General features: G+C 40.2%; 1 protein-coding gene across 1 annotated transcript in view; it reads left to right on the top strand.

The window, feature by feature from the left end:
• RELN (reelin) overlaps window positions 1-22,216 on the top strand; it is a 468,247-nt gene that overhangs the window by 308,319 nt on the left and 137,712 nt on the right. Inside the window, exons 15-20 of the mRNA XM_032796143.2 lie at window positions 4,285-4,413; window positions 6,148-6,257; window positions 11,415-11,481; window positions 12,662-12,895; window positions 13,484-13,645; window positions 19,775-20,011. Coding sequence (XP_032652034.1) covers window positions 4,285-4,413; window positions 6,148-6,257; window positions 11,415-11,481; window positions 12,662-12,895; window positions 13,484-13,645; window positions 19,775-20,011 — 939 coding nt within the window. The remainder of the gene's footprint in view (window positions 1-4,284; window positions 4,414-6,147; window positions 6,258-11,414; window positions 11,482-12,661; window positions 12,896-13,483; window positions 13,646-19,774; window positions 20,012-22,216) is intronic.

The raw sequence follows: 22,216 nt of genomic DNA, 5'->3' as shown, positions 1-22,216 counted from the left end.
TTCTTCCCACTCACATAGCATTTCTAAGACAGGCGTGAGCTCCTTCACAACAAAAGAAACACTAGGTCTCCATAAGCCTGATTTGCATTTCACAAATAATTTGGAAGTGCAGATCTCCTGGCCTACAGTATTATTCATAATATTTTCATTACTGGGAATGCAAAAGAATATGTTACATGAATACAACCCTCCAAAGTATAGGTAAATCTGAAATGAATTGTCTGAACCCTCATAAACCATTTTACTATATGTTTGTAATATCATGACAATAGTTGTATGGTAAGACACTCTTTAAATAAAATCATATTCTCAGTAAATTATTCTGAAATAGAAAAGTCATAGCCCAGCAATGTGGTGTCAGGATGATGAACTGTGACTTTTTTAACCCTTCATTTGTGTTATTTGAAATAGAGTGTTAGAAACAACTTATGTTTAGTAAATTACTCTACGCGAATATTTCAATAAAGCAGCAAAGCTCAAATAAATGAAATGCTTTCTACATTAGTTGTTGAAGGTTCACAGAATGTTAGAAATCTAAAGCCATTCACGGAGTCATGTATTATAAACACTTTATTTTAAAAATAAGCTGCAGTGAAATGCAAGGGTGGGAGGAACATGCCATCAGGAGCTTCATGAGAGCCGAAGTCCTCAAGGAACATTTGTAGATATAGTACAGGGAATGACACCGCATTGCCAGGGGATTGGCTATGTCATTTAACACAGTGATACTGACACTGAGGCTCAGGAGCCAAAAGTGGCTCTTTAATGTGCCTCCTGTGACTCTTTGCAGCACCGAGGGACATGGTCCTTTCCCTCTATTCGGCATTGGTGAGGCCTCATCTGGAGTACTGTGTCCAGTTTTGGGCCCCACACTACAAGAAGGATGTGGGAAAATTGGGAAGAGTCCAACGAAGGGCAACAAAAATGATTAGGGGGCTGGAGCACATCACTTATGAGGAGAGGCTGAGGGAACTGGGATTGTTCAGTCTGCAGAAGACAAGAATGAGGGGGGATTTGATAGCTGCTTTCAACTACCTGAAAGGGGGTTCCAAAGAGGATGGATCTAGACTGTTCTCAGTGGTAGCAGATGACAGAACAAGGAGTAATGGTCTCAAGTTGCAGTGGGGGAAGTTTAGGTTGGATATTAGGAAAAACTATTTCACTAGGAGGGTGGTGAAGCACTGGAATGGGTTACCTAGGGAGGTGGTGGAATCTCCTTCCTTAGAGGTTTTTACCGTCAGGCTTGAAAAACCCCTGTCTGGGATGATTTAGTTGGGGATTGGTCCTGCTTTGAGGAGGGGGTTGGAGTAGATGACCTCCTGAGGTCCCTTCCAACCCTGATATTCTATGATTCTATATTAAAACACTCTGTGATTTAATTATAAATCAATCTAAGTTATTAACCAATCAGGATGCTTTTACTATGTTATTAACCAATTGTAGAATACGTGGTCAATCATTTTGCTGTGAGAATAATATATATTGTGATAGACCCAGCCCAGTTGGGTACCGCAGAATAGCAGAAGGCAGATATACTGGCCACTGGATTAACAGTTTTCTGTTCCCTGACTGACCAGAGCAGGGGCTGCTCCAGGCTAATGAGAACACCTGACTCTAATTAACCTGTAAAGAGTCAGGTGAGGCCATTCAGTTAATGGGACCACCTGACTCTAATTAAGACCCTGCAGATACTATAAAAAGGGTTCACTCCAGTCAGGCAGGGGAGTCAGGGAGCCAGAGGAGAGGAAGTGCGGCTGAAGGACTGGTTACTGAAGACACCCTCAAACCATCGTTAAAGGAGCCCTAAGGTAAGGATGAAGAAGGGAGAAACAGGAGAGCTGTGGGGAAGTGGCCCAGGGAAATGTAGCAACTCTGGCACTGAAAGGTTGGCTGCCAACAACTGCTACCATTAGGGTCCCTGGGTTGGAACCCAGAGTAGAGGGCGGGCCCGGGTTCCCCCCAACCCACCACTACAGGAACATCTCCTGGAAGGGGAAGTCAAGTCCCTGTCAGGACAGGAGGCGGAACAGAGACTGTAACCCTGGCCCTAGAGAGAGATGGGCTATGTGGAGGGTCACAGTGAGCCACTGAGGCTAGCATAAACCACCTAGAAGCGCAGGACCCAGGGGAGCAAGGTCAGAGCTCTGTCACAATATATATAGGTAAATGAAACAAAGAATTCATACTACTGTGGCTCTCTTGGATAATGTAGATCTCTAATTTGGCTCCTGAACTACTGAGGTCTGAGTATCACTGATCTAATGGGTCTTCTCCTTGTCTGATTTCCATCTGTCTGTATTTACTGGTACATTTCAGCAGCTATGTGCAGCTTTGGAGATACATAGTTTATGTCTCTGTTGTGTCCCTAGAGCAGCTCCCAGCATCTGGGGTGCTGACTCCTGGTGATCATTACCTGTTCTGTCACAGTCATATGATACCAATTGGGTAATTTTGTTCTCAGGGTTGGCTGTAGTGATGTCTCTCCATCCAGCTGCTATGTAGATAGACAGATGCACTGAGCAGTCCCCCCGCTCCCTAGTGCAAGGCATTGGTTATTCCTTTTATGACTGCCATTCAGTCACTGAGGGAAAGACTCTAATGACAGTTGGATCTGATAACTATCAGAGAGTGAAAAGAAAAAAGGAGCATTAGGTGGATGACTAATATTGTCTCCCCTGTCTTCTAAATATATATGTATCTTGGGATTGACAGTAGCAGAGGTCTTGCCCACGCTTGATATTTAAAGAAAAGTAGAAAGAAGAAAAACCAGTCAGTCTCTTCAACAGTGAGACAACTCATTGGAGTTAGTCTAACCCTAAGGCTACTGCCCAGTGTGCTACTCCCATGAGCAGTGTAGCCTCAGTTGGGGATGAAGGGACAGATCAAAGACAAAGGGTTTCCTCAACAGAGCACAGTTGAAATATCCCAATAGGTGCATGGAGACATTCTTTCCTCTGACAGGTTGGCCTGCTATAGAGCTAGTATCCACAGCCTTAGGTAGGATACATGGATTGGAGAGTCCTGTATATTTTGAGCCATATAGGGTTTTATATAATTTCCAAATAAAAGTGCCTATTGTATGCCAAAAATATTTCAGTAGTGCTGTGCTGCATGCTTGGGCAGTCAATCGCTTGGCCTTTTAGTCCAGATATAAATAACATAACTCATTTGCTTTCTCAATCTAGTGACTCTCCCAAGGAAATAATTCATAAAATCTATTATCAGTCAGATCAGTCAGACTCTCCTTCTTAATATTTTTCTTCAGTACTGCGCTCTGACTGGTTCTTACTAATAGATAATACTTCTGGGGACTTCTATGTCAAAAAATTAAAAATTCTGCACATAATATTTTAAAATTCTGCAAATTTTATTTGACAAAAATAACGCTACATAATCATGCCAGTTTCAATTATTTTGGTAGTTTATTTCAAAATATCTGTCAGCAAGTATGTCTGTAACAACACAGACACAAAATTTCCCCCAGAAGTAGAGTTGAAGAAACCCCTCTGACAACCCAGTTCCTGTTTCTCTGCCTTCTCGACCCCCACAAAAAGTCCAACCACGGTCCTCACATCCAATACACTCAAACACCCTACCCTCCAGAGCCCAGCCGCAAGCCACGCCCCCAGCTCAGACACCCACTCTCTACCCCTCAGAGCCAAGGGATCCTGAGGGAGAAACAGCCTGTTGCTCAGTCACAGGCTTGTGTGAAGTTTCCTGTGTGCCGCCCTCTCCTTCCCTCAGGGGATGCTGGGAACTGCAGCTACCAGGAATCCTCTAGCTCCCTGCCGCTCCCCCTGGCAGTGTCTTCCATGTGTAAGCTGTACTTTGCTGAGTCCAGCAGTCCCTGGTTGCAGCTAGCAGCACTGCAGCCCATTTCTGTGGGGGAAAGGAAATTCTGTACTAAAAACACTAATTTCTACAAAATTCTGCATTGGGCAGTGGTGCAGAATTCCACCAGGAATAATGTAAGAGTTACATCAATCCCATTTAAACACACCATAAAAATAAACATATAATGGCCAAATAAGGACTGCAATAATTGGTTTCACCTCTATCAGTTAAGGGTGTTCGTATATGGTTTACGTTTTGTTGTCTTTAAAATACTGAGCTTGCTTCATGTTTGCATTTTCAGTGTTTTACCCTCAGAGGCATTTCATATTTCAACATCAGAGACATCAATTATTTAGCAATCAATGAGTTTTCCAGCTTTTATATGTTGGTGCTACAAATGCTGATGTATTTATATTTAGTCTGAGGTGAATACTCTGTTTATGTTGTTAGTGTCTACTTGGAGTTTTCAACCAATCATGGTCGTTCCTGGTCCTTACTTCACACTGAGTGCTTGCCTGAGATATGTGCTGGGTCTCATCTTCCTCACAGTACCATCTATTCCTCTGAAAACTACAGTGGGTAAGAGAGTTCTATGCAAAACTAGCAGAGATTCAAGACTACAAAAGGAAGTAAATCCTTTGTGACACTGGAAAGCAGTGAAGAAAGAGTTCCCATGCAATCTTTCATTTCTGAGTAACTGGGGATAGCAAACAAAGGAGCTGTTTTTTCTGGCTGTCCAGAAATGAAAAGTTATGTACCTCAGATAGTTTTTGTTGTATAATAATATTTTTTTTCTGATGCTACAGGCAAAAATTACATACATACATACATATATACACAAAATGAGGCAAAATTTACTTGAGTTTTTGTTTTGATTACTCTATTAAATTATAATAACAAAGGACTCTTCCACCTATGGCCATGTTTTACATGATCCACATCTTTTACTAATTTGGAATTATGACATCTGGAATACAATGGAATAACTCTGGATTTCACTAGCCAAAAATTGTGATTGTAAATATTTTGTTGGGTAGAACAGCATATAGAGGTTCAACAAGAAAAAAATAGCCACTGACTGGTTGAAATGTGCTAATCATGCATTAATCTACCAAGAAAAATAAAGGGCCAGATCCTGTTCCCAATTAAGTATGCTTGATGCTACTCTGGCAGTGCAACGTGGACTTAAGTGACCATCTGTGGATTCTTCTTGCATAGGGCAATCCCATGATGACACAGAGCTGACATAACTGCCTGTATCCCACCTTCCTTGTAGCCCTCAGAATAGAGAGCAAGTCAGAGGCATGACCATGGAAGGGAACATAGTTGGAGTGCCTTGGCGGCCATTACAATTGATCATAACTTACAGCAGACATGAGATGCTCAGATAATTATAAGGATGACAGCCATACAACTACCTAGATGGGTAGAAGTTGCACTAGTGGCCAGAGCCATTTCCTGCCTCCCCGCCACAGGGTTGGGTGGCTGTAAAGGTGGCAGATAGCAGCCTTTATCCCCTCTTCAGGTCCTGCTCCAAGTGCAGCTCAGCCAGATCCAAAGGCTTAACTCTATATGTAGCTTTAGAGAGGTCCACTGTCAGGGAAAGATTCATTATACTAAGCAGTTCAAGGGCAGTATTAACTTTGATCATTTGAATAGAAACAGCATATTTTTGTTTGTTTCATTTTAAATGCTTTAAATCACATATTCTGTAATGTATTAAAATACCATGGGCCAAATTCTCCTTTGGGTAGCTGTGGGGTGGGAAAGCGATTGGGGCACTAGCCTGGGACTTGGAAATAATGATTAAAGATTCTTTTTTTCAGAAACAAATATTTAATATTGGGCTCTTCAATCTATCAGAGAAAGGTATAACACAATCCAATACATGAAAGTTGAAGCTAGACAATTTCAGACTAGAAATAAGGTGTACATTTTCCAAGGTGAAAGTAATTAACCATTGGAACAATTGACTAGAGTCATGGTGGATTCTCCATCACTGACAATTTTTAAATCAAGATGTTTTTCTAAAAAGATCTGCTTTAGGAATTATTTTGGGAAAGTTCTATGGTCTGTGTTACACAGGAGGTCAGACTAGATGATCAGAGTGGTCCCGTCTGACCTTGGAATCTATGAATCATTTACAGCATATAAATCTGTAGTAACTGCATTGACTTGTGAAAGGAGAATTTAGGTCCATATAAGTATAAAGTTCTTAAAACGCTTCAGTGTAAAAAAATGTCATCAATGTATACTAATATTTAACAATGACTATTTAAAAATGTGGGAATTTATGTGTGAAATGTATTTCAGGTGGAACCGAATAACTATTCCACTTCCCAGTGCAGCATTAACCAGAAATACCAGGATTCGATGGAGACAAACAGGACCAATCCATGGAAATATGTGGGCAATTGATAATAGTTAGTATTCATACCTATTAACATCATGTACCATTCAGGTACAATTTCCATCCACAGTTCCCAGTAGACACATATTTCCCAATGTCATAAGTCTGGGATTTGCAGATTGTTAAACATCCATCTCATGTGCACACGGTCACCAGTCTTTAATGAAGCTAGAGGAGAATTATATAATCTGAAAAGACAGCAGAATCAGAAAATAAATGATATATAGAGCTGCAGAGGGCAAAATGTAGATTAACTTTTTTTTTAACTGAAAGTTTTCTAAAAGTAGAATATTCATGATGAGGGGCTAATATAACATTTCCTCTGACTGCTTAGACCCAGTTAACATAAGTAGGTACTACATTGTGCTACTAAGAATGTGTACTGTGCTTCCCTAAGTAACAACTGCAACATCTGGGATATATTATACGTGCTAGACACAGAAGACCTTAATAAAGAAACACTGCCACCAGCACATGGATGACAGTTTTTGCACTGTGTACAGTATTTGATAGGGAGAAGTATCTTCTATGATAGTACATTTCTCTATTTCCATTTTAGAGGCTTATTTTTACCTAAATTATTTTATAATACCTATAAATACATCTTTTTTTAAAAAAAATTTGTATTTATTTTGAAAAAAACAAGGCATCTTGCACTGAATCACATAGTAATAAATCTTACAGTCATGGAAAGGCAAGCTCAGTCAGGATAGGAATATTTAAAACAGAAACAAGTACTTTGTGAATGCAAGATTTGTATATCCCTGGATTTATACCTCATGTATAATGATGACCATATATAAGGATGATACTGAGAGCCTCAGCTAATTAAAAGAAAGACGTTCTGCTACAAACTAAGGTGCAGATAGGTTTGTGGAGCACAGGAATTTGTTTTTCTAGGTATGTAGAGAAAAATGTATTATATTATGAATGCATATTTTATAGTCTGAAACTTCTGGTTAAATTTTGGGGTACCACAATTCTTAAGACACTTTGAAATGATATTAGGGAACAGCAAGATATAGCACATTTTAATTTTAATTTTAAACAAGCTATGCTCCCAATATCGCTACATTTTAAGTATTACAAAGAAGCCCTTTAGCATTTTGAAAAAAGAAAAGCCTTTTGAAACTGCCAGGATATTGAAATGTAAAAAAAAAAAAAAAAAAAAAAATTAAGCTAATGAAGTAGTTAATTTCCATTACATTTTTGGTAATGCTATTTCCTTATTCCCATTAGTGTGATTTAATGTCATCTCAATATTCCCAAGGCAGTATTAATTCTTGTCTTGCATATAGCGACATTATGTCAAAAATTAAGCAAAATTAAGGGTAAGTCAAAACACTGAAGTCTATGAAAGATGAGTTACTATATAAGGAAATACAAAATGTAGCTGTCAGTGCAAGTTTCTGGAAACAACAGAATGATGCCGTCAATGCAAGTCTACAGAAATTTTACAATAGGAAGAAAATACAGGGTTTGGATTGTTAATTCAAAAATATAATTAGCCCAGTATTACATCATGGGGATTTTTCTTCTTTTAAAAAAATAGCCTTCACAGCATATCAGACCTTTAAGGGGAAAACTGTCTAAAATTTATCTCCAGGAGTTGCCAATAAATCCTGATCATGAACTAACTGTATAGGTTCGAGTAGTCAGGAATCTTGTTAAACCCGCTGCAGAATTCCTGCAGTTCTCTTTTGACTTTTCTTAAACTTCTTGCAGTGCCAAAGAGTTGATGACTGTGATGTCTTCCACTCTTGACATGTTCTTGAGCTGCTCATCCATACCCTTAGGGATTGCTCCAAATGCTTCACAGATCAATGGATCATTTTTGTTCTAGTTTTTCATAATTGTTCCACTTCATGGAATAGCTCTTCATATTTAACTATCTTCTTTTCTTGTTTTCTTTTTATGTTTGTCTGCTGGCACAGCAATGCCAATTAACACGGTCTTGTTTGTTTTCTTTTCTACAACCACTATTTCTGGCCTGTTGGCCTGCACTGTTTAGTCTGTGACAATTGCCAGATCCCATAAAATCTTCATTCTCCAGAGCACTTTCAAATTGGTGGGTCCTAATTTTGCATATTTTGTTTAAATCCATATTTGCCACAGAGGCTCCAGTTCAGACAGTTGGCAATCTCATTGTGTCTCTTCATAAATTCTCTTCCAGTCAGGCTCCTGCAGGCGCTCAACAAAAGTTCCAGCATCTTTTCTTTTTCAGAACACATTCTGCAGTTCAGGGAGCAGTTCTGTTGGCCAGTTTTGTTTAGTATGTAACCAACCCTTAATGATTGCTCTTGTGCAGTCATAGTGAGGCTCACTGTCTCTCTTTTGAAGTATCCTTCTACAAGTCATAAGCTTGTTAATCTTTGATCACTAATGGCTTTGATCTCTGTCCATCACATTGATTTCTCTGTAAATCTTTCTAGTCTTTCTTTGGTGATTTGCTTTCTCCTTTTTTTATGTTTCTTGGGCTGGAATGCATGCCACATGATCTTTTATGTTGGCTGATGCCTCATATTTACGGGTGTTATATTTTTCATGATGCATCTGACGAAGTGGGTATTGACCCACGAAAGCTCATGCTCCAATTTGTCTGTTAGTCTAAAAGGCGCCACAGGACTCTTTGCTGCTTTTACAGATCTAGACTAACATGGCTACCCCTCTGATATTTTTCATTGTCAATTGCTTCCTCCACAGATAGCAGACCTTTTCCTCCATCATGTTGTCTGATGTACATCCTGGCTGTGTCTTGACTGATATCCATTACTCTAAGTCTATGCATTTTCAGGAGCTTTCTTGTTTGGATGTGAAATTTTTCTTTTCCTCTTGATTCCATTTGTTAACTTCAGCAGTGTGCATAATACTTTTATCACCCAATGGCTCAGATGAAATTCCTTGGGATGAGTTGTGTCTTTAGATTAGTACTTATTCATCTGTAATACTGTTTCCCCACTTCTTCTTTGACTTCCTAATGTTGTAACTCTGTCAATTCCGTGAGGTAAATGTAGGAGCCATGCTGAGACTATCTCCTCAGTAGTGCTAGGGCTCAGTAATGCAGACCTTATGCAGGTCTGACTCCCACTGAGAGTTTTCCCTGTGTAAGGACTACAGTTTCAAGACCATATTAAGTATAAATATAATATAGTATAAATATAATACAGTGTAAATATCCTACTTAATATTTGCCCTTGATATGGAGCTAGAAATAAAACTATGGAGCTAGAAATAAAAAAAGAGTGCAGATGGTGCCAATGGTCTAAGCCCATTTTTCACATGCTTCTCATCATGTTCCCCGAAATCTCTGCATTCTTCTGTTCTGGAAAGCCAGGAATAAAAAATATATACAAAATGATTAAGGGTGTAGTCATGCCCCTTTTGAGGTCCATAGCAAAACCCCCGTTGATTTCAGTGGTATCAGGATTTCACCATAAATCCATTAAACTATCATTTTTAGAACAAAATATGCTGAACTAATAGTTATGCAGTAAATGTAGTTCTGTCAAAGGATTTTAAACACTGAGCAGACTAGCATGCAGGCAAACGTATCAGCCAGCTATCCACTAAGTACCCAATCCAAAACTTGTTGAAGTCTTTCCTTTGGCATCAATGGACTTTGGATCAGGCCTGGAAAGCCTGGTCTTCCAGGGTGCTGAGTGCTCTCAGCTTGAATAGATGTCAGTGGAATTGAAGGCATTCAGCACTTAGTAGGATCCAATCCATATATGTTGACAAATCATCCACATTCATAGCACAGCTTGCCAGTTAAAAATGTCGGATGGAGAGCGAGAAGAATTTGAAAGATTCAATACACTGACCTTTTAGCTCTCCAGACCTCTTTTCAAATATGTATTAAGACTCACAAAATCCAGAGTCCGACCCTCTTTAGAAAGTGTTGTGAACCTTCAACTTGAATAAAGCTTTACTGACATGATAAGAATGACATTCACAGCACAGCACAGCTAAGTCAAATAAATGAATCAAACAAGCAGATAACATAACCCTATCCAGAACAGAGTTTTTACATCCAAAAAGGGAGAAAAGCTAGACAGACTCCATGAAGTCTGCAGGGAAGATTGCCATTGCTGCGTGAAAAGAGCTCATACACTGCCAGGATGGGCAGAAGTTTAAGAAAGAAAGGATGAACTGATCCTCTCAATCTAGTGTCAGGTATGTTTTGATAACATTCCAGAAGTCACTATATAAGTGCCACAGCTCTATGTAGTTGGTAATCGGCGCAGGAGAGTCTTTGTGTCCATTCAGGATTGTGCTGCATTTACAGAGGTATGGTATAAGGGCATATTCCCTATGTACTTGCACTGTCCCTGGCTCCAGTTAATGCTACTGGTTTCTCAACTTCAGACTTACAAAAATTTACCTCCAAGATAGTTAGCAAATGTATTCATTTGGATTATCCCATAAAAACCACACTGTGATGATCCCAACCATCCTACCCTCGTATTGTATCACTGAATATGAAAGTTGTCTTGCAAATAGAAAAGCTACTCTGACAGGAGAATGGTGAGCTATAGTAGTATGTTGTCAGGGGCCTGGAATGGTTATTCAGTGCATATGATTTTCATTTTTGTTTAATGCAAATGAAATATTAATACAGTTCTCTTACTAAAAATGCATGATATTAATATTTCCCTCTCACAAGTTGAGGCTAGATCCCAGTGCCACTGAGTCCTACAGGAGTGTTGCCATTAATTTCAGTCAGATAAGGGATAACCTTCAAAATTTTGCAGCAATGCTAATGGGACGACTACATACCCAAAATAAGGTGGAGAAAGGGGAAGGATAAGAAATGCTCAGACAAGCCAGCTACATCTAGTCTCCTCTTTAGGAATCTTGAAACAAAATAGGTGCATATATTAAAACATCTCCAGCACGTCAGACTGAGAGTGGACACAAATATACAGCATCCGGTATACAATAGGTTATCCATGGGTCTCCCTGATCAGTCAATATTTATTTACTCAGTCCTCCAGAGAGGTACCACAGAGTGCATCATTACTCGTTCAGGTAGTCCCATTCCTGTCAATGGTACTACAGAGAAACACTAATATCTGTTTGCAAGATCAGACCCATATGCTCAACAGGGTGTTGTTATCTTTCTTTGTCACATAATATAACCTTTAATTTAACCAATTGCTTTTTTCTGCAGTTTATATTGGTCCATCTTGCCTCAGATTCTGCTCAGGGCGAGGAAAATGTACTAGAAATGGCTGCAGGTAAGGGCTATAATAATACCAGAGGTGGTGTGTTCACTTTTTGTCATGCAATTTACTTTGTAAACTGAAAATTGAAATTATTTTCATTTCAGCCCTTGTAATTCTATGAAGGCTAAATGTAAAATCAGCTAATGTAGCATCTGAAATGCATCAAATTATGAATACAACATAAGTTTAATAGTAAATTTCTAAATGACTTTATCTAATAATTTTCTTTTTTATTAAACCTGGAGAGATTTGGCCCACCTATTCATTTTGAAATGTACTGTATTACCTGCTAGAAATTACACTGATGCTTTTTTCTATTTTTTTTTATTGGTAAATTGTGGCTTTTCCATTTTCCATTAAACTGTGCCATTGTTGAACAGACTAGAATCTTTATATTAAGACCAAAAACAGCCTGGTTTTCAGAGGGGCAGTGCTTTTTGAAAGTCAGGCTCCTTCAGGGTGTCTTGCTAAAACTCAAGGCACTCAGAATCATTAGCCACTTTTGAAGATGTTGTTCTAAATATTTTCTGAGTTCTGTTGCATTGTGTGGCGTTAGCTGTAATCACATTTGATCTGTTACAGTTACATAGTAGCAAACTAACATGGGCAGTGGCAGTAGGCAGGGCTGCCCAGAGGATTCAGGGGGCCTGAGGTCTTTGGCGGTGGGGGGCCCCCTGCCACCAAAGACCTGGAGCAGAAGAAGCTCTGGGGGCCTGGGCCCTGCGAGAGTTTTCCAGGGCCCCTGGAGCGAGTGAAGGACCCCGCTCCAGGGGCCCCGAAAAACTCTCGTGGGGGTCTGGGGCAAATTGCCCCACTTGCCCCCCCTCTGGGCGGCCCTGGCAGTAGGATGTTAGTACCACAAACAAGAAATAGACTATCTCTATATTTTTATTTTACAATATGTAAATATTGACTTCTATTTAGATAAATAGCAATTTTTTTTCACCCAAAGGGTAAATATTGACCAAAACAAATACATCATCCATAAGAATATTTTGAATACAGTATGACTTATTTTGAAGAGTCTCTCACTTTAGGTTTGAGAGAATCAATGGACTTTATTTTTAAGGTTTTAAAAGTTTACAACAGTTATGTTTGGTTGCAAAACTGTATCTTGATCTTCCACAGGGGAGAAGAAGGTTTAAAACATTTATTTGGGATTAATTATGTTTTTAATATATTTTTCTTATAGGTGTGACCCTGGGTACTCAGGACCTGCATGTGAAATGGCTTCCCAGACCTTCCCCGTGTTTATTTCAGAAAGCTTTGGCAGCTCCAGGCTCTCATCCTATCACAATTTTTACTCTATCCGTGGTGCTGAAGTCAGCTTTGGCTGTGGAGTCCTAGCAAGTGGCAAGGCCTTGGTTTTTAACAAAGATGGAAGACGTCAACTGATCACTTCTTTTCTTGACAGCTCACAGTCCAGGTGAATAAGAAAGAATAGTAATGTGCTATAAACAAACCTAGAGACTATATTTGTAATAGAATTTACTGGTCTTCTTCACTTTTTGTTTTGTTTAACCTCTCTTGTGGTATGAGCAAAATTATAGAACATTTTGTTTCATATTTTAATTTTGATTGTGTAGAATAGGCTATAGTCCTTTCATTTCCCCTGTTTTGTAAATAGCATGAGTATTAAACAGATGTGGGGGCAGTTATTATATAGCCAGGCTAGAAAATATGAAATGTTAATATCAAAACTGAATGTCAGAGCCAAGTGCTAATTAATTATGTATAAGGTTGTATTTATTTGACAGCTTGTGGCAGCTGATTAGATCCATTCAGTATCTCCTCCTCCCCTCCAGTGCCTAATAAATAATTAAATGTTGTAATGATTGGCATTTAAAAAATATATATGCCACATTGCATTACTTGATTGTAAAAACCATTTCAGCTACAAACTCATAAATGCTGTTTCTCAAAATTTGGCTAGATTTTTAAGATCAGAAAATGTGATTAGGAAAAAATACTATATAAATGGTACCCTACCAATATTTATATAATTCTGATCTAGGTTCCTCCAGTTCACTCTGCGCTTGGGAAGCAAGTCTGTGCTGAGTACATGCAAAGCACCTGATCAACCAGGAGAAGGAGTGTTACTACATTATTCATATGACAATGGGATTACATGGAAACTATTGGAACATTATTCTTATCTCAACTATCATGAGCCAAGGTATATGGATTATAATTATGAAAAGGGATATCTAAAGACAGCTAATATTGTAAGCAGTAATTTGCAGCAGTATAGAGTGTAAATATATTTGTACCGAGATGTAGGGGAACTAATTTATACAATCTACACTGACCAATTTATTGTGTTACAGAAAATCAGAGTATTCTGAGCATGTTGGCAAGGAAATTCAGCCTTAGTGTAAGCAAGTTGGCTTCAGTGTGGTTGCATCTGCTTACACCGGGTTCAGTTTAGCCCAAGATTGCTTATCCCAAACAGAACTGAAGTTGTTTCCAGTGTATTGGAAAGCTGAGCTAAGGAAAAATGAGGTGCAGACGAGCATCAGTGATTTTTCCTTCATACAATAAGCCCTTGCCACTTTTCTGTTGTTAATACAACAATAAAATGTTAAAGTCTGTATCATCCCCTCCTTGGACAAGTTGAAACTGTGCTGCCAAACCTGCAGGGGGTCCAGGTCTGGTTTGAAAGGTGGGTTACTCCTTGCTAACTGAGCATTCTGTGCCTTCATCTCCTTCCACAAACATATGCACCAGTTCTGAAAACATTCCTTTTTTGCCTATCCATATTAAAATAGATATTTAGGAACAACCTTCCAGAGTATATGGCAGAACAAATTGGAGCAGTTGTGTAAGAGAAGGAAGAAAGTTTCACAGTGAATCTCTGGCCTTGCAGCAGATTAAAGGAGGAGGGGAATAATGGCCTCAAAGAAGACCTCAGATTTGCTTGAGCCAACACTATTCTCTCCCATGGAAATAGTCACGGGAAGGGAAAGGTTAAGATAAAATATGCACAGCGTTAAACCCACAGGCATCCTACCACATTATTCGCTTGGGCTAGGAGTTTGTGGGCCTAAGAAGGAGGCAAGGGCATGGTCTAACCATAAGGATGTCTCAAGTTCTTCAGGGAAATCTTGAAAATCCTGAGCCATCAAAACAGAAAGACGCCTCTTCTTTTTTGGCCCAGTTTATTATACAGCCATGCTGCCATTGACTGACCACTCATGTTTGGCTGCAATTCAGGAAAGCACTTAAGCACATGCTTAACATTAAGCTCATGGGAAGCCCCATTGAATTCACTTAAGCACATGGCTGAGTGCTTTTCAGAATCAGAACCTTTTGGGCTTTTCCACCCTGCATTCTAGCTAAGCACTAAATAAAAATTGCTTTGGGTTCTTATACATCTATATATTTTCCCCTAGTTGCTGACTATTGTTAAATTGTAATTAAAATGTACATTTATCAAACACAGATGAACCTATATCAAGGAAAGATTTGATTCACTATTCCCACTAATGTAATAACTAGACAATAGAAAAGATTATTAAGCACATTACAATGTAACCAATTCTGTGACATTAAAATATTTATTTGGAGTAATAAATAGTATACCCCATAAAATGAGGGCAATGACTGTCTTTGATTGGATCTTCTTTATGTAGGCTTTAATTTCTGAAGTTTTAAATGTGTACTAGAGAGTGATTATATAAACTCTAATACTAATAATCCCCTTTCAAAATTTTCTTTTACATCCTTTATTACAGTCACATATATATTTTATATGGTGCTGTTTCTAATTTTTAGATCCAAAATTACAACTAGGATTTATATTTCCTCAAGGGTTTTAATATACAGTGTTATTAATTTTTTATAATAAAAAGGAAAATGCGCATACCGGTAACTGATTTTAATCAAGTTTCATATATAAAGGTAGTAATTTACATTGGTGCTGGCACCCTTTTTTCTATTTGATGATCCATATAAGCTGTTTAGTTTCTGTTGTTCTGGTGGCACTAAGGACTAAGCTCAACATAGACCCAATATATGGTCGAAACATGCATGTTATAAAGGTTTTCCCAAGTTTTTACTAGATTATGAGAAGATGGAACAAATGAACAGCCATGCAAACCTGAAGGTAATACTGACAGTTATTATGATTAAGAACATGAAAAAAGCTTCACCTTTGTATGTTGTTATCTAAAAATAACTACTTTTGGGTAACAGATGGACTCCTGTAAAGTTTGGCAGTCAATCTGTATCCAGAAATTTAATTAATCTTCAGTCATATGAAAAAATTACATATTTAATGTTCTGCTGGAAAGTGCACGTAATCTACTGCTATTTGACAGCAACATTTTTCTTCTAAGAACAGCGGTAGTTTTTCAATATTAGGTATGTGCATAGCTTGAAAGAATGAGATCAGAGCAAAGGTCTCTCAGCTGGTTTTTCAAAAAGGCCTAATGGTATGTGGTAATAGTACTTAGAACACCTTTCTTCTCTGCAGTGGAAAAGTCATCAGTAAGAATTTCCCTCCTTTTTTATCTATCACTTGCAAATCAAAGTCAAACAAGAGAAGCTGTTGTAAACGTAGATACACGTTAACATATGCACTGTATAGCCTTTCAGTGTTCCCTGTTCTATTTGTACCCTGTCGTGGGGGTTAGTAGTGTATTTTTACAGGCAAGTAAATAGTTAATTTTTCTTTATCATCAATATATTAGTGATGTGTGTAGTGATTACTTTTAGGATTTTCAGTTACTGTTACTGCCAGCTAGGAATAGCAACTACATATGTGAGTTTAAGAGATGCAAAAGGAATTAAATAGCAGGCATTGGAGTCAGCCACTAAAATAGAAATGTGTCCAGGGTCCTAAGAAAGTCTTACTTCATGCTGGCAGCTGCTCAGTGCTTCATATTGTGTGCTGAGCAGAGTGTTCTTTAATGGCCCGTGAGTGCAATCTCTCCTCAGCTTACTTCATTTTTATTGGCTTGTGAGAAACAAAGTATCATGCTCAACAACTCTTTTGGCTTTCAGTGGAGGTTCAGCCCCTAACTACCCTCTGTGCCTTGAAAACTCTACCCTGTAGGTTTGATACTCTTTGTGGACAAGGATTTCTTTGGTGGGGAAAGGGTTGGTTTTGTGGTCAATGTACATGAGAGTTAGGAGAGCTGGGTCCTATTTGTGTCGCAGACTTCCTGTGTGACCTTGGGCAAGTCACTTAATCTCTTTGTGCTTCAGTTTCCTCATTTGTAAAATGGGGATAATTATTTAGGTTGAACGTTGTCTTTAAAGTAGAAAATATGTATTTTCTGCACCCCTAACTTTAAAATGATTGAGTAGATTTTTCGCAAACTTTCTCAAAAATGTATCTTTGGTTTGAAACCAAGGAGAGGAAGGTGAGCTGAAGTTAATTCCTTATTTAGTAGGACCTATTTAGTGCCTCTCCACCCTTATTTAGAAAGTTACAAACTGAAAACAGGGGGGTTGGAATAAGATACCCATCTCAGCCATTGAAGGGGCAGAACTGGCATGGTTCTACTGTAAGGGGTTAGAGCAAGTCCTAGCAAAGAAGCCACGCAGAAAGATTTTATTCCTCCTGCACGTTCAAGTGCTATAAAGGAGCTAGGTCCTAAAATCCACTACACCAAGGTGGGCAAACTTTTTGGCCTGAGGGCCACATCGGGTTTCATAAATTGTATGGAGGGCCGGTTAGAGGAGGGGGTCATGGCCTGGCCCTCACCTCCTATCTGCCCCCGCTCAGGACTCCTGCCCTATCCAACCCCCCTCTTCCCTGATGGCCCCTCTGGGACTCCTGCAGCATCCACACACCCCCATTCCCTGTTCCCTGACTGCCCTCGGATCCCTGCCATCCAATCCAACCCCTCCTCTCATTCTTGACGCCCCCCCCAGGACCCCTGCACCATCCAACCACCCCTTCTCCCTGTCCCCTGACTGTCCCCGAAACCCCTGCCCCCCCATCCAACCCCCCTCCTTCCTGACTGCCACCCCCAGGACCCCTACCCCCATTCAACCCCGTTCTCCCCCAACCACCCCGACCCCATCCACACCCCCACCCCCTGACCACCACCCCAAACTTCCCTGCCTTCTATCCAACACCTCCTTCTCCCTGCCCCCTTACCGTGCTGCCTGGAGCTCCGGTGGCTGGCAGCACTACAGCCGCACTGGCCAACTGGAGCCGGGCCATGCTGCCACTACCGCACAGCACAGAGCACTGGGTCAGGCCAGGCTCTGCAGCTGCGCTGCCCCAGGAGCTCACAGCCCCACTGCCCAAAGCACTGCGCCAGTGGCAGAGTGAGCAGGCTGAGGCTGAGGGGAAGGGGAGATAGCAGGGGAGGGACCAAGGGTAGCCTCCCAGGTCAGGAGCTTGGGGACTGGGCAGGATAGTCTCGTGGGCTGGATGTGGCCTGCAGGCCGTAATTTGCCCACCTCTGCACTGCACAGATCCCTAGCAAAAAGTTCCTCTCTCAGAGGGAATGTAGTGTCCATAGCCACTATCACAACCTTGAGTAGTAGCTGTGGAGTAGTTCCACTGGTGCTCTTAAAGCCCGAGAACACCGTTTCATCTTCCTACGTCCCATCATAAAAGAACATGTGCAGAACCTGTTCAATCAGCCTTTGAGCAGATTCTACAGCATTACTTGACCACTCAGTGATTGCAACCCAGGTGATGTTGCTGTCTTATTTAAATATCCTTCCATGTTTATAACTGAGCTATTTTTTCAGTGTACCTCTTTCACAAACTGTTTGTGCTTGCTGATCCTGGATGCCATCTCATGAGCCTAGATCCTCAATAAAGCTTTTTTGGCAAGTGTTTATCTTGACTCCGTGGTCTACATTTATTTCCCAGTGCTTCCCAAAAGTCCCTTGTTTAGTCACAGAATTTGATTTTTCCTGCTAATCAATTAACATGTTATTTTTTTAAAATAAATGTGACATTGCACAGCTGTTTTAACACATAAATTAGGCTTCACAAAAACAGTTTAGCAGGTGGTTTTCACTGTGTGGTTTTATGCAAAGATATCTAAAGGTACAAGACAAATTCACACATCACAGAGAACAAAAGATTATACCACAAACCTTGAATAATCATAAAATCTGGAAAAAAAATTAGTGCTAAGAATATAAAATGTTTTCACTTCATCTGGCTTGTTATTGTATTTAAATTTCCTCTTAAAAAAAAAAGAAAAAATATGAGCCTCAGAATAAATTTACTGAAAACTCCTTTGCCAGCAATTAATTGTACAGCGATGGAGACAAATGTCCATTTTGCCATTCCGCTTCACATCTCACCTTATATGTTGTACATGAGCAGCATGGTACTAGTGATTTATGGAACTTTCAAGAAGGTGTCATTGCCGTGGCAATTAATGTATGTTTCCTGCTGCTATATACAATAATTACTCCTGGAAATTAGATATTATTCTTAATTTTCTTCACAGTTTGTCAGGTACAGGTTTGTTGTCATAGCTGCCATGACAAATCAAGTGACCTTGCACAGCACAGTAAGCTCATGGGGCTGACCTACAATAAAATTTCTACAGAGCCATAAAAGAAATGTGTATGCCACACAAGACTACACATAATCTCTCTGCTTGACAAGATTAATCTTGATTGGTCCTCAAGATGAGAATTTGCTAGGGTCAGTTCTTCTAAGTGAATGCACAACTTCACTGTATGCTGCACTGAAAATAAATTTGAAATTAAAAGTATTCCTACACTAAGGAGTAGAGCACACAAACCACATGTATTTTATCAGATCAAAACAAAATACATAGGGATTGAGACATTGAAGCTAATGGTGGGAGATATATATTGCCCCTCCTTGTGCCAATATGAGCCTTTGTGTTGTAGCTCAAATCTCAGTTCTAGTGAAACAAGAGCTGTTGCACTCACTTGCCCTCCCTCCATGTTTCTCACATCACATGGAAAGGAAGCTTTAAAATCTTCCTGGAGCTCCTTAGCAGCAGCATGGCAAATGCTATAGTGGGGCTATGCTGAATCAATGGAACCTTTGGCCTCCTTTGCTGCACCTGATGCATCCAGTGTTAGGGATGTGTGGGTCTCCTGCAGGTCCAAGGTCCCATGACAGAGTAGATGTTATGGCTGTTTTTCTAACTCCAACTCGCTGCCCCTGACTTTTTCTGCCTTTGAGTCCATCTACAGCAGTAGAAACCCCAGTGTAGACCTCAGGCTGAATTAGGGCATAATTTTTAGATTCTGTATGTACTTTAAAATAAAAATGAACTATTTTGGATTCCCACAAAATTACTATGTATAATGACAGTGTTAATAAGAACTTGGGTTTGTTTTTCAGAATAATTTCTGTGGAGCTACCAGAAGATGCAAGACAATTTGGTATTCAGTTCAGATGGTGGCAACCGTATCATTCTTCTCAGGGAGAAGATGTATGGGCTATCGATGAGATCATCATGACCTCCATGCTTTTCAACAGTATTAGTCTAGACTTCACCAATCTAGTAGAAGTCACTCAGTCTCTGGGATTCTACCTGGGAAACATTCAACCATGCTGTGGCCATGACTGGACCCTTTGGTGAGAACATAGATCATTTGTGTTGTATTCAAGTAGTTAATTTTAATATAATAAGTGAATCATATACAAAGTGATAGTTTCCTTGTACTGGTAAGAGCTAATTGATTTCTGCATATTAATCTTTCTGGTACCTATTCATTGTAATTATCCCCCATGTACACATCACTAACAACAATAGAACCAATGACCTTTTCATAATAAGGAGTAAATTTTACACTGCATTACACAGAGATTTACTTTTGATGAGAACTATGCGCATACAATACACTTCCTGCGCAATATATTGAAAGTAGATCCCAAAATGAGTAAAATGATAATATAAAGGCATCTGTTGTTATCACTTTACTTCTATGATACAGAATAACCAGTAAAGGACAAATAATTATATTTCTACATTTGTTTGCATGGACATTACAGTTATTCTCTGGAACAGGAGAAAGGTCTGCAATGTTGCAAGTAATTTTGTCTGGCATTACTGTTTATCTCGGCATCTATACTGTGCTCGGCATTGATATAAGAATTGCAGTGAGGGCTAGCCCTACATGCTCTCTTTGCACTGCACACCTCCCTGACCCACTGATCACATCATACAATACAATTTAAAGCAAATACAAGTTATTTAATTAACAATTAATTTTAAAAAATAATAAGGAAAAATGGGAAAGGTTAAAGAAAAACACATCACCCCGCTCTGTGGCAGGGACCATCACAAACAGTGTCTCTGGACATCAGGGCACTTCACAGTCTGTTCCTTGTAGGTCCCAGGCCTCCTTCTCAGGCCCTGGCTGTGCTGCAAGGATGCTGCGGGTCAGACAGTTGCTCTGGTGGTGGCCACACTCTCTCAGGCTCTGGGTGGCAGGACCCTTCTCCCCAGTGTCACCCCTGCTCAGTCAGGGTTATGATCCCCCTCCAAGTCTGGTCTGCAGAGCCTCTTGGCTGAAGCATCTCCTGGCGCTAGGCCCACTGCCCAGGGTCCCCGTCGCTCTCCCGAGCTGCTCACCGCACCCAGCTCCGGACTGCTGCAGCCCTAGCTCCACTCTGCCTCAGCACCGCTGCTGCTGCTGCTGCTCTGCCTCCAGCTCCCTGGCCTGCTTCTCTGGCATCTCTGGCTCCAGTTGCTACAGCTCCGCTCCCAGGGCACGTCTGCTCTGCAGCCTGCTTCTGTGACTCTGCTCTCACCTGCTTCCTGGGCTACTTGTCTGGCCCTTCTGGCTCTGGTTGCTGCAGCTCCCCTCCCAGGGCAGTTCTGCTCCCTCTGGGCTGTGCTCTGGCTTTTTGGGCTGCAGCTCTGCTTCTAGCAGCTTAGCTTGGGCCCCTGCTCTCTCCTTAGCTCGGCCCCATTCTGTCTGACCCAGGCAATTTCAGCTCACACGGAGGACAGGACCCACCCTGGCCTTCTGTCTCTTTGATTAGCCTGCCCGCCCTGTCTGTTAGGCTGACCTGGAGCATTAGCCTCTCGCCATTGTTCCTGGGGACTGTCTGTCTCAGGGTCCTGATTTGCCATCGATCCCTCCCCTTTTAGTGCTGGGAGCTAAACACCCCCCCTGAATGTTAGTAAGGGGATAACAGTCCCCTTACAGAAACATCATATGGATTTTTATAAACTGATTCCTACTCATTCCTTTACTATCCAGCCATTATCAGTTGGGTAATTTCTTGTAGTCGCCATAGCAGAAGTTAGTCTTAGGAAGGGATTTGAATGAGCAGAAGGTACTATAGCAGCCTTTCAGACAAGTTCAGGGAAGGGATTAATGCAGAAGGGAAGGATGAATGAGTTTAAAGTTTACTTCTGAGCTGTTGTTTCTACCTTTGAGTAATTTTCAGATCCAGTAGCTTGGTAAGATCTTGTCATCTCTTCTGGTATGGTATAGATATACCAGTGAAACAAGTCTAATTAATAGCAACGTGACTTGAATAGAATCATTTTATTTTAGTGAACAGTTTTTTAAATATTCTTTCAAATTTAATTTCATAATACATATTTTTGTACAATAATGAACAACGTTCTTTTTGTAAATTGTTAATATCTGTTCAAATAAAGTTGTGGAGTGTCTTAATATAATACATAGGTTAATGTAAGATAACAGTAGTTTAATATCTGTGCTTTGATCAAACCCCAAGCAGCATAGTTTCATCTCAGTCTGAGCAACATTTTTAACCTACTATGGCTTTAATTGGTATAGGTACATTGACTTTGAGAAAGTA

Source organism: Chelonoidis abingdonii, chromosome 1 (assembly GCF_003597395.2).
Source record: "Chelonoidis abingdonii isolate Lonesome George chromosome 1, CheloAbing_2.0, whole genome shotgun sequence".
In the NCBI taxonomy this organism is placed as follows: Eukaryota; Metazoa; Chordata; order Testudines; family Testudinidae; genus Chelonoidis; species Chelonoidis abingdonii.
Note: the sequence above shows the minus strand (reverse complement) of the source record. Positions and strands in the feature narration are given on the sequence as shown.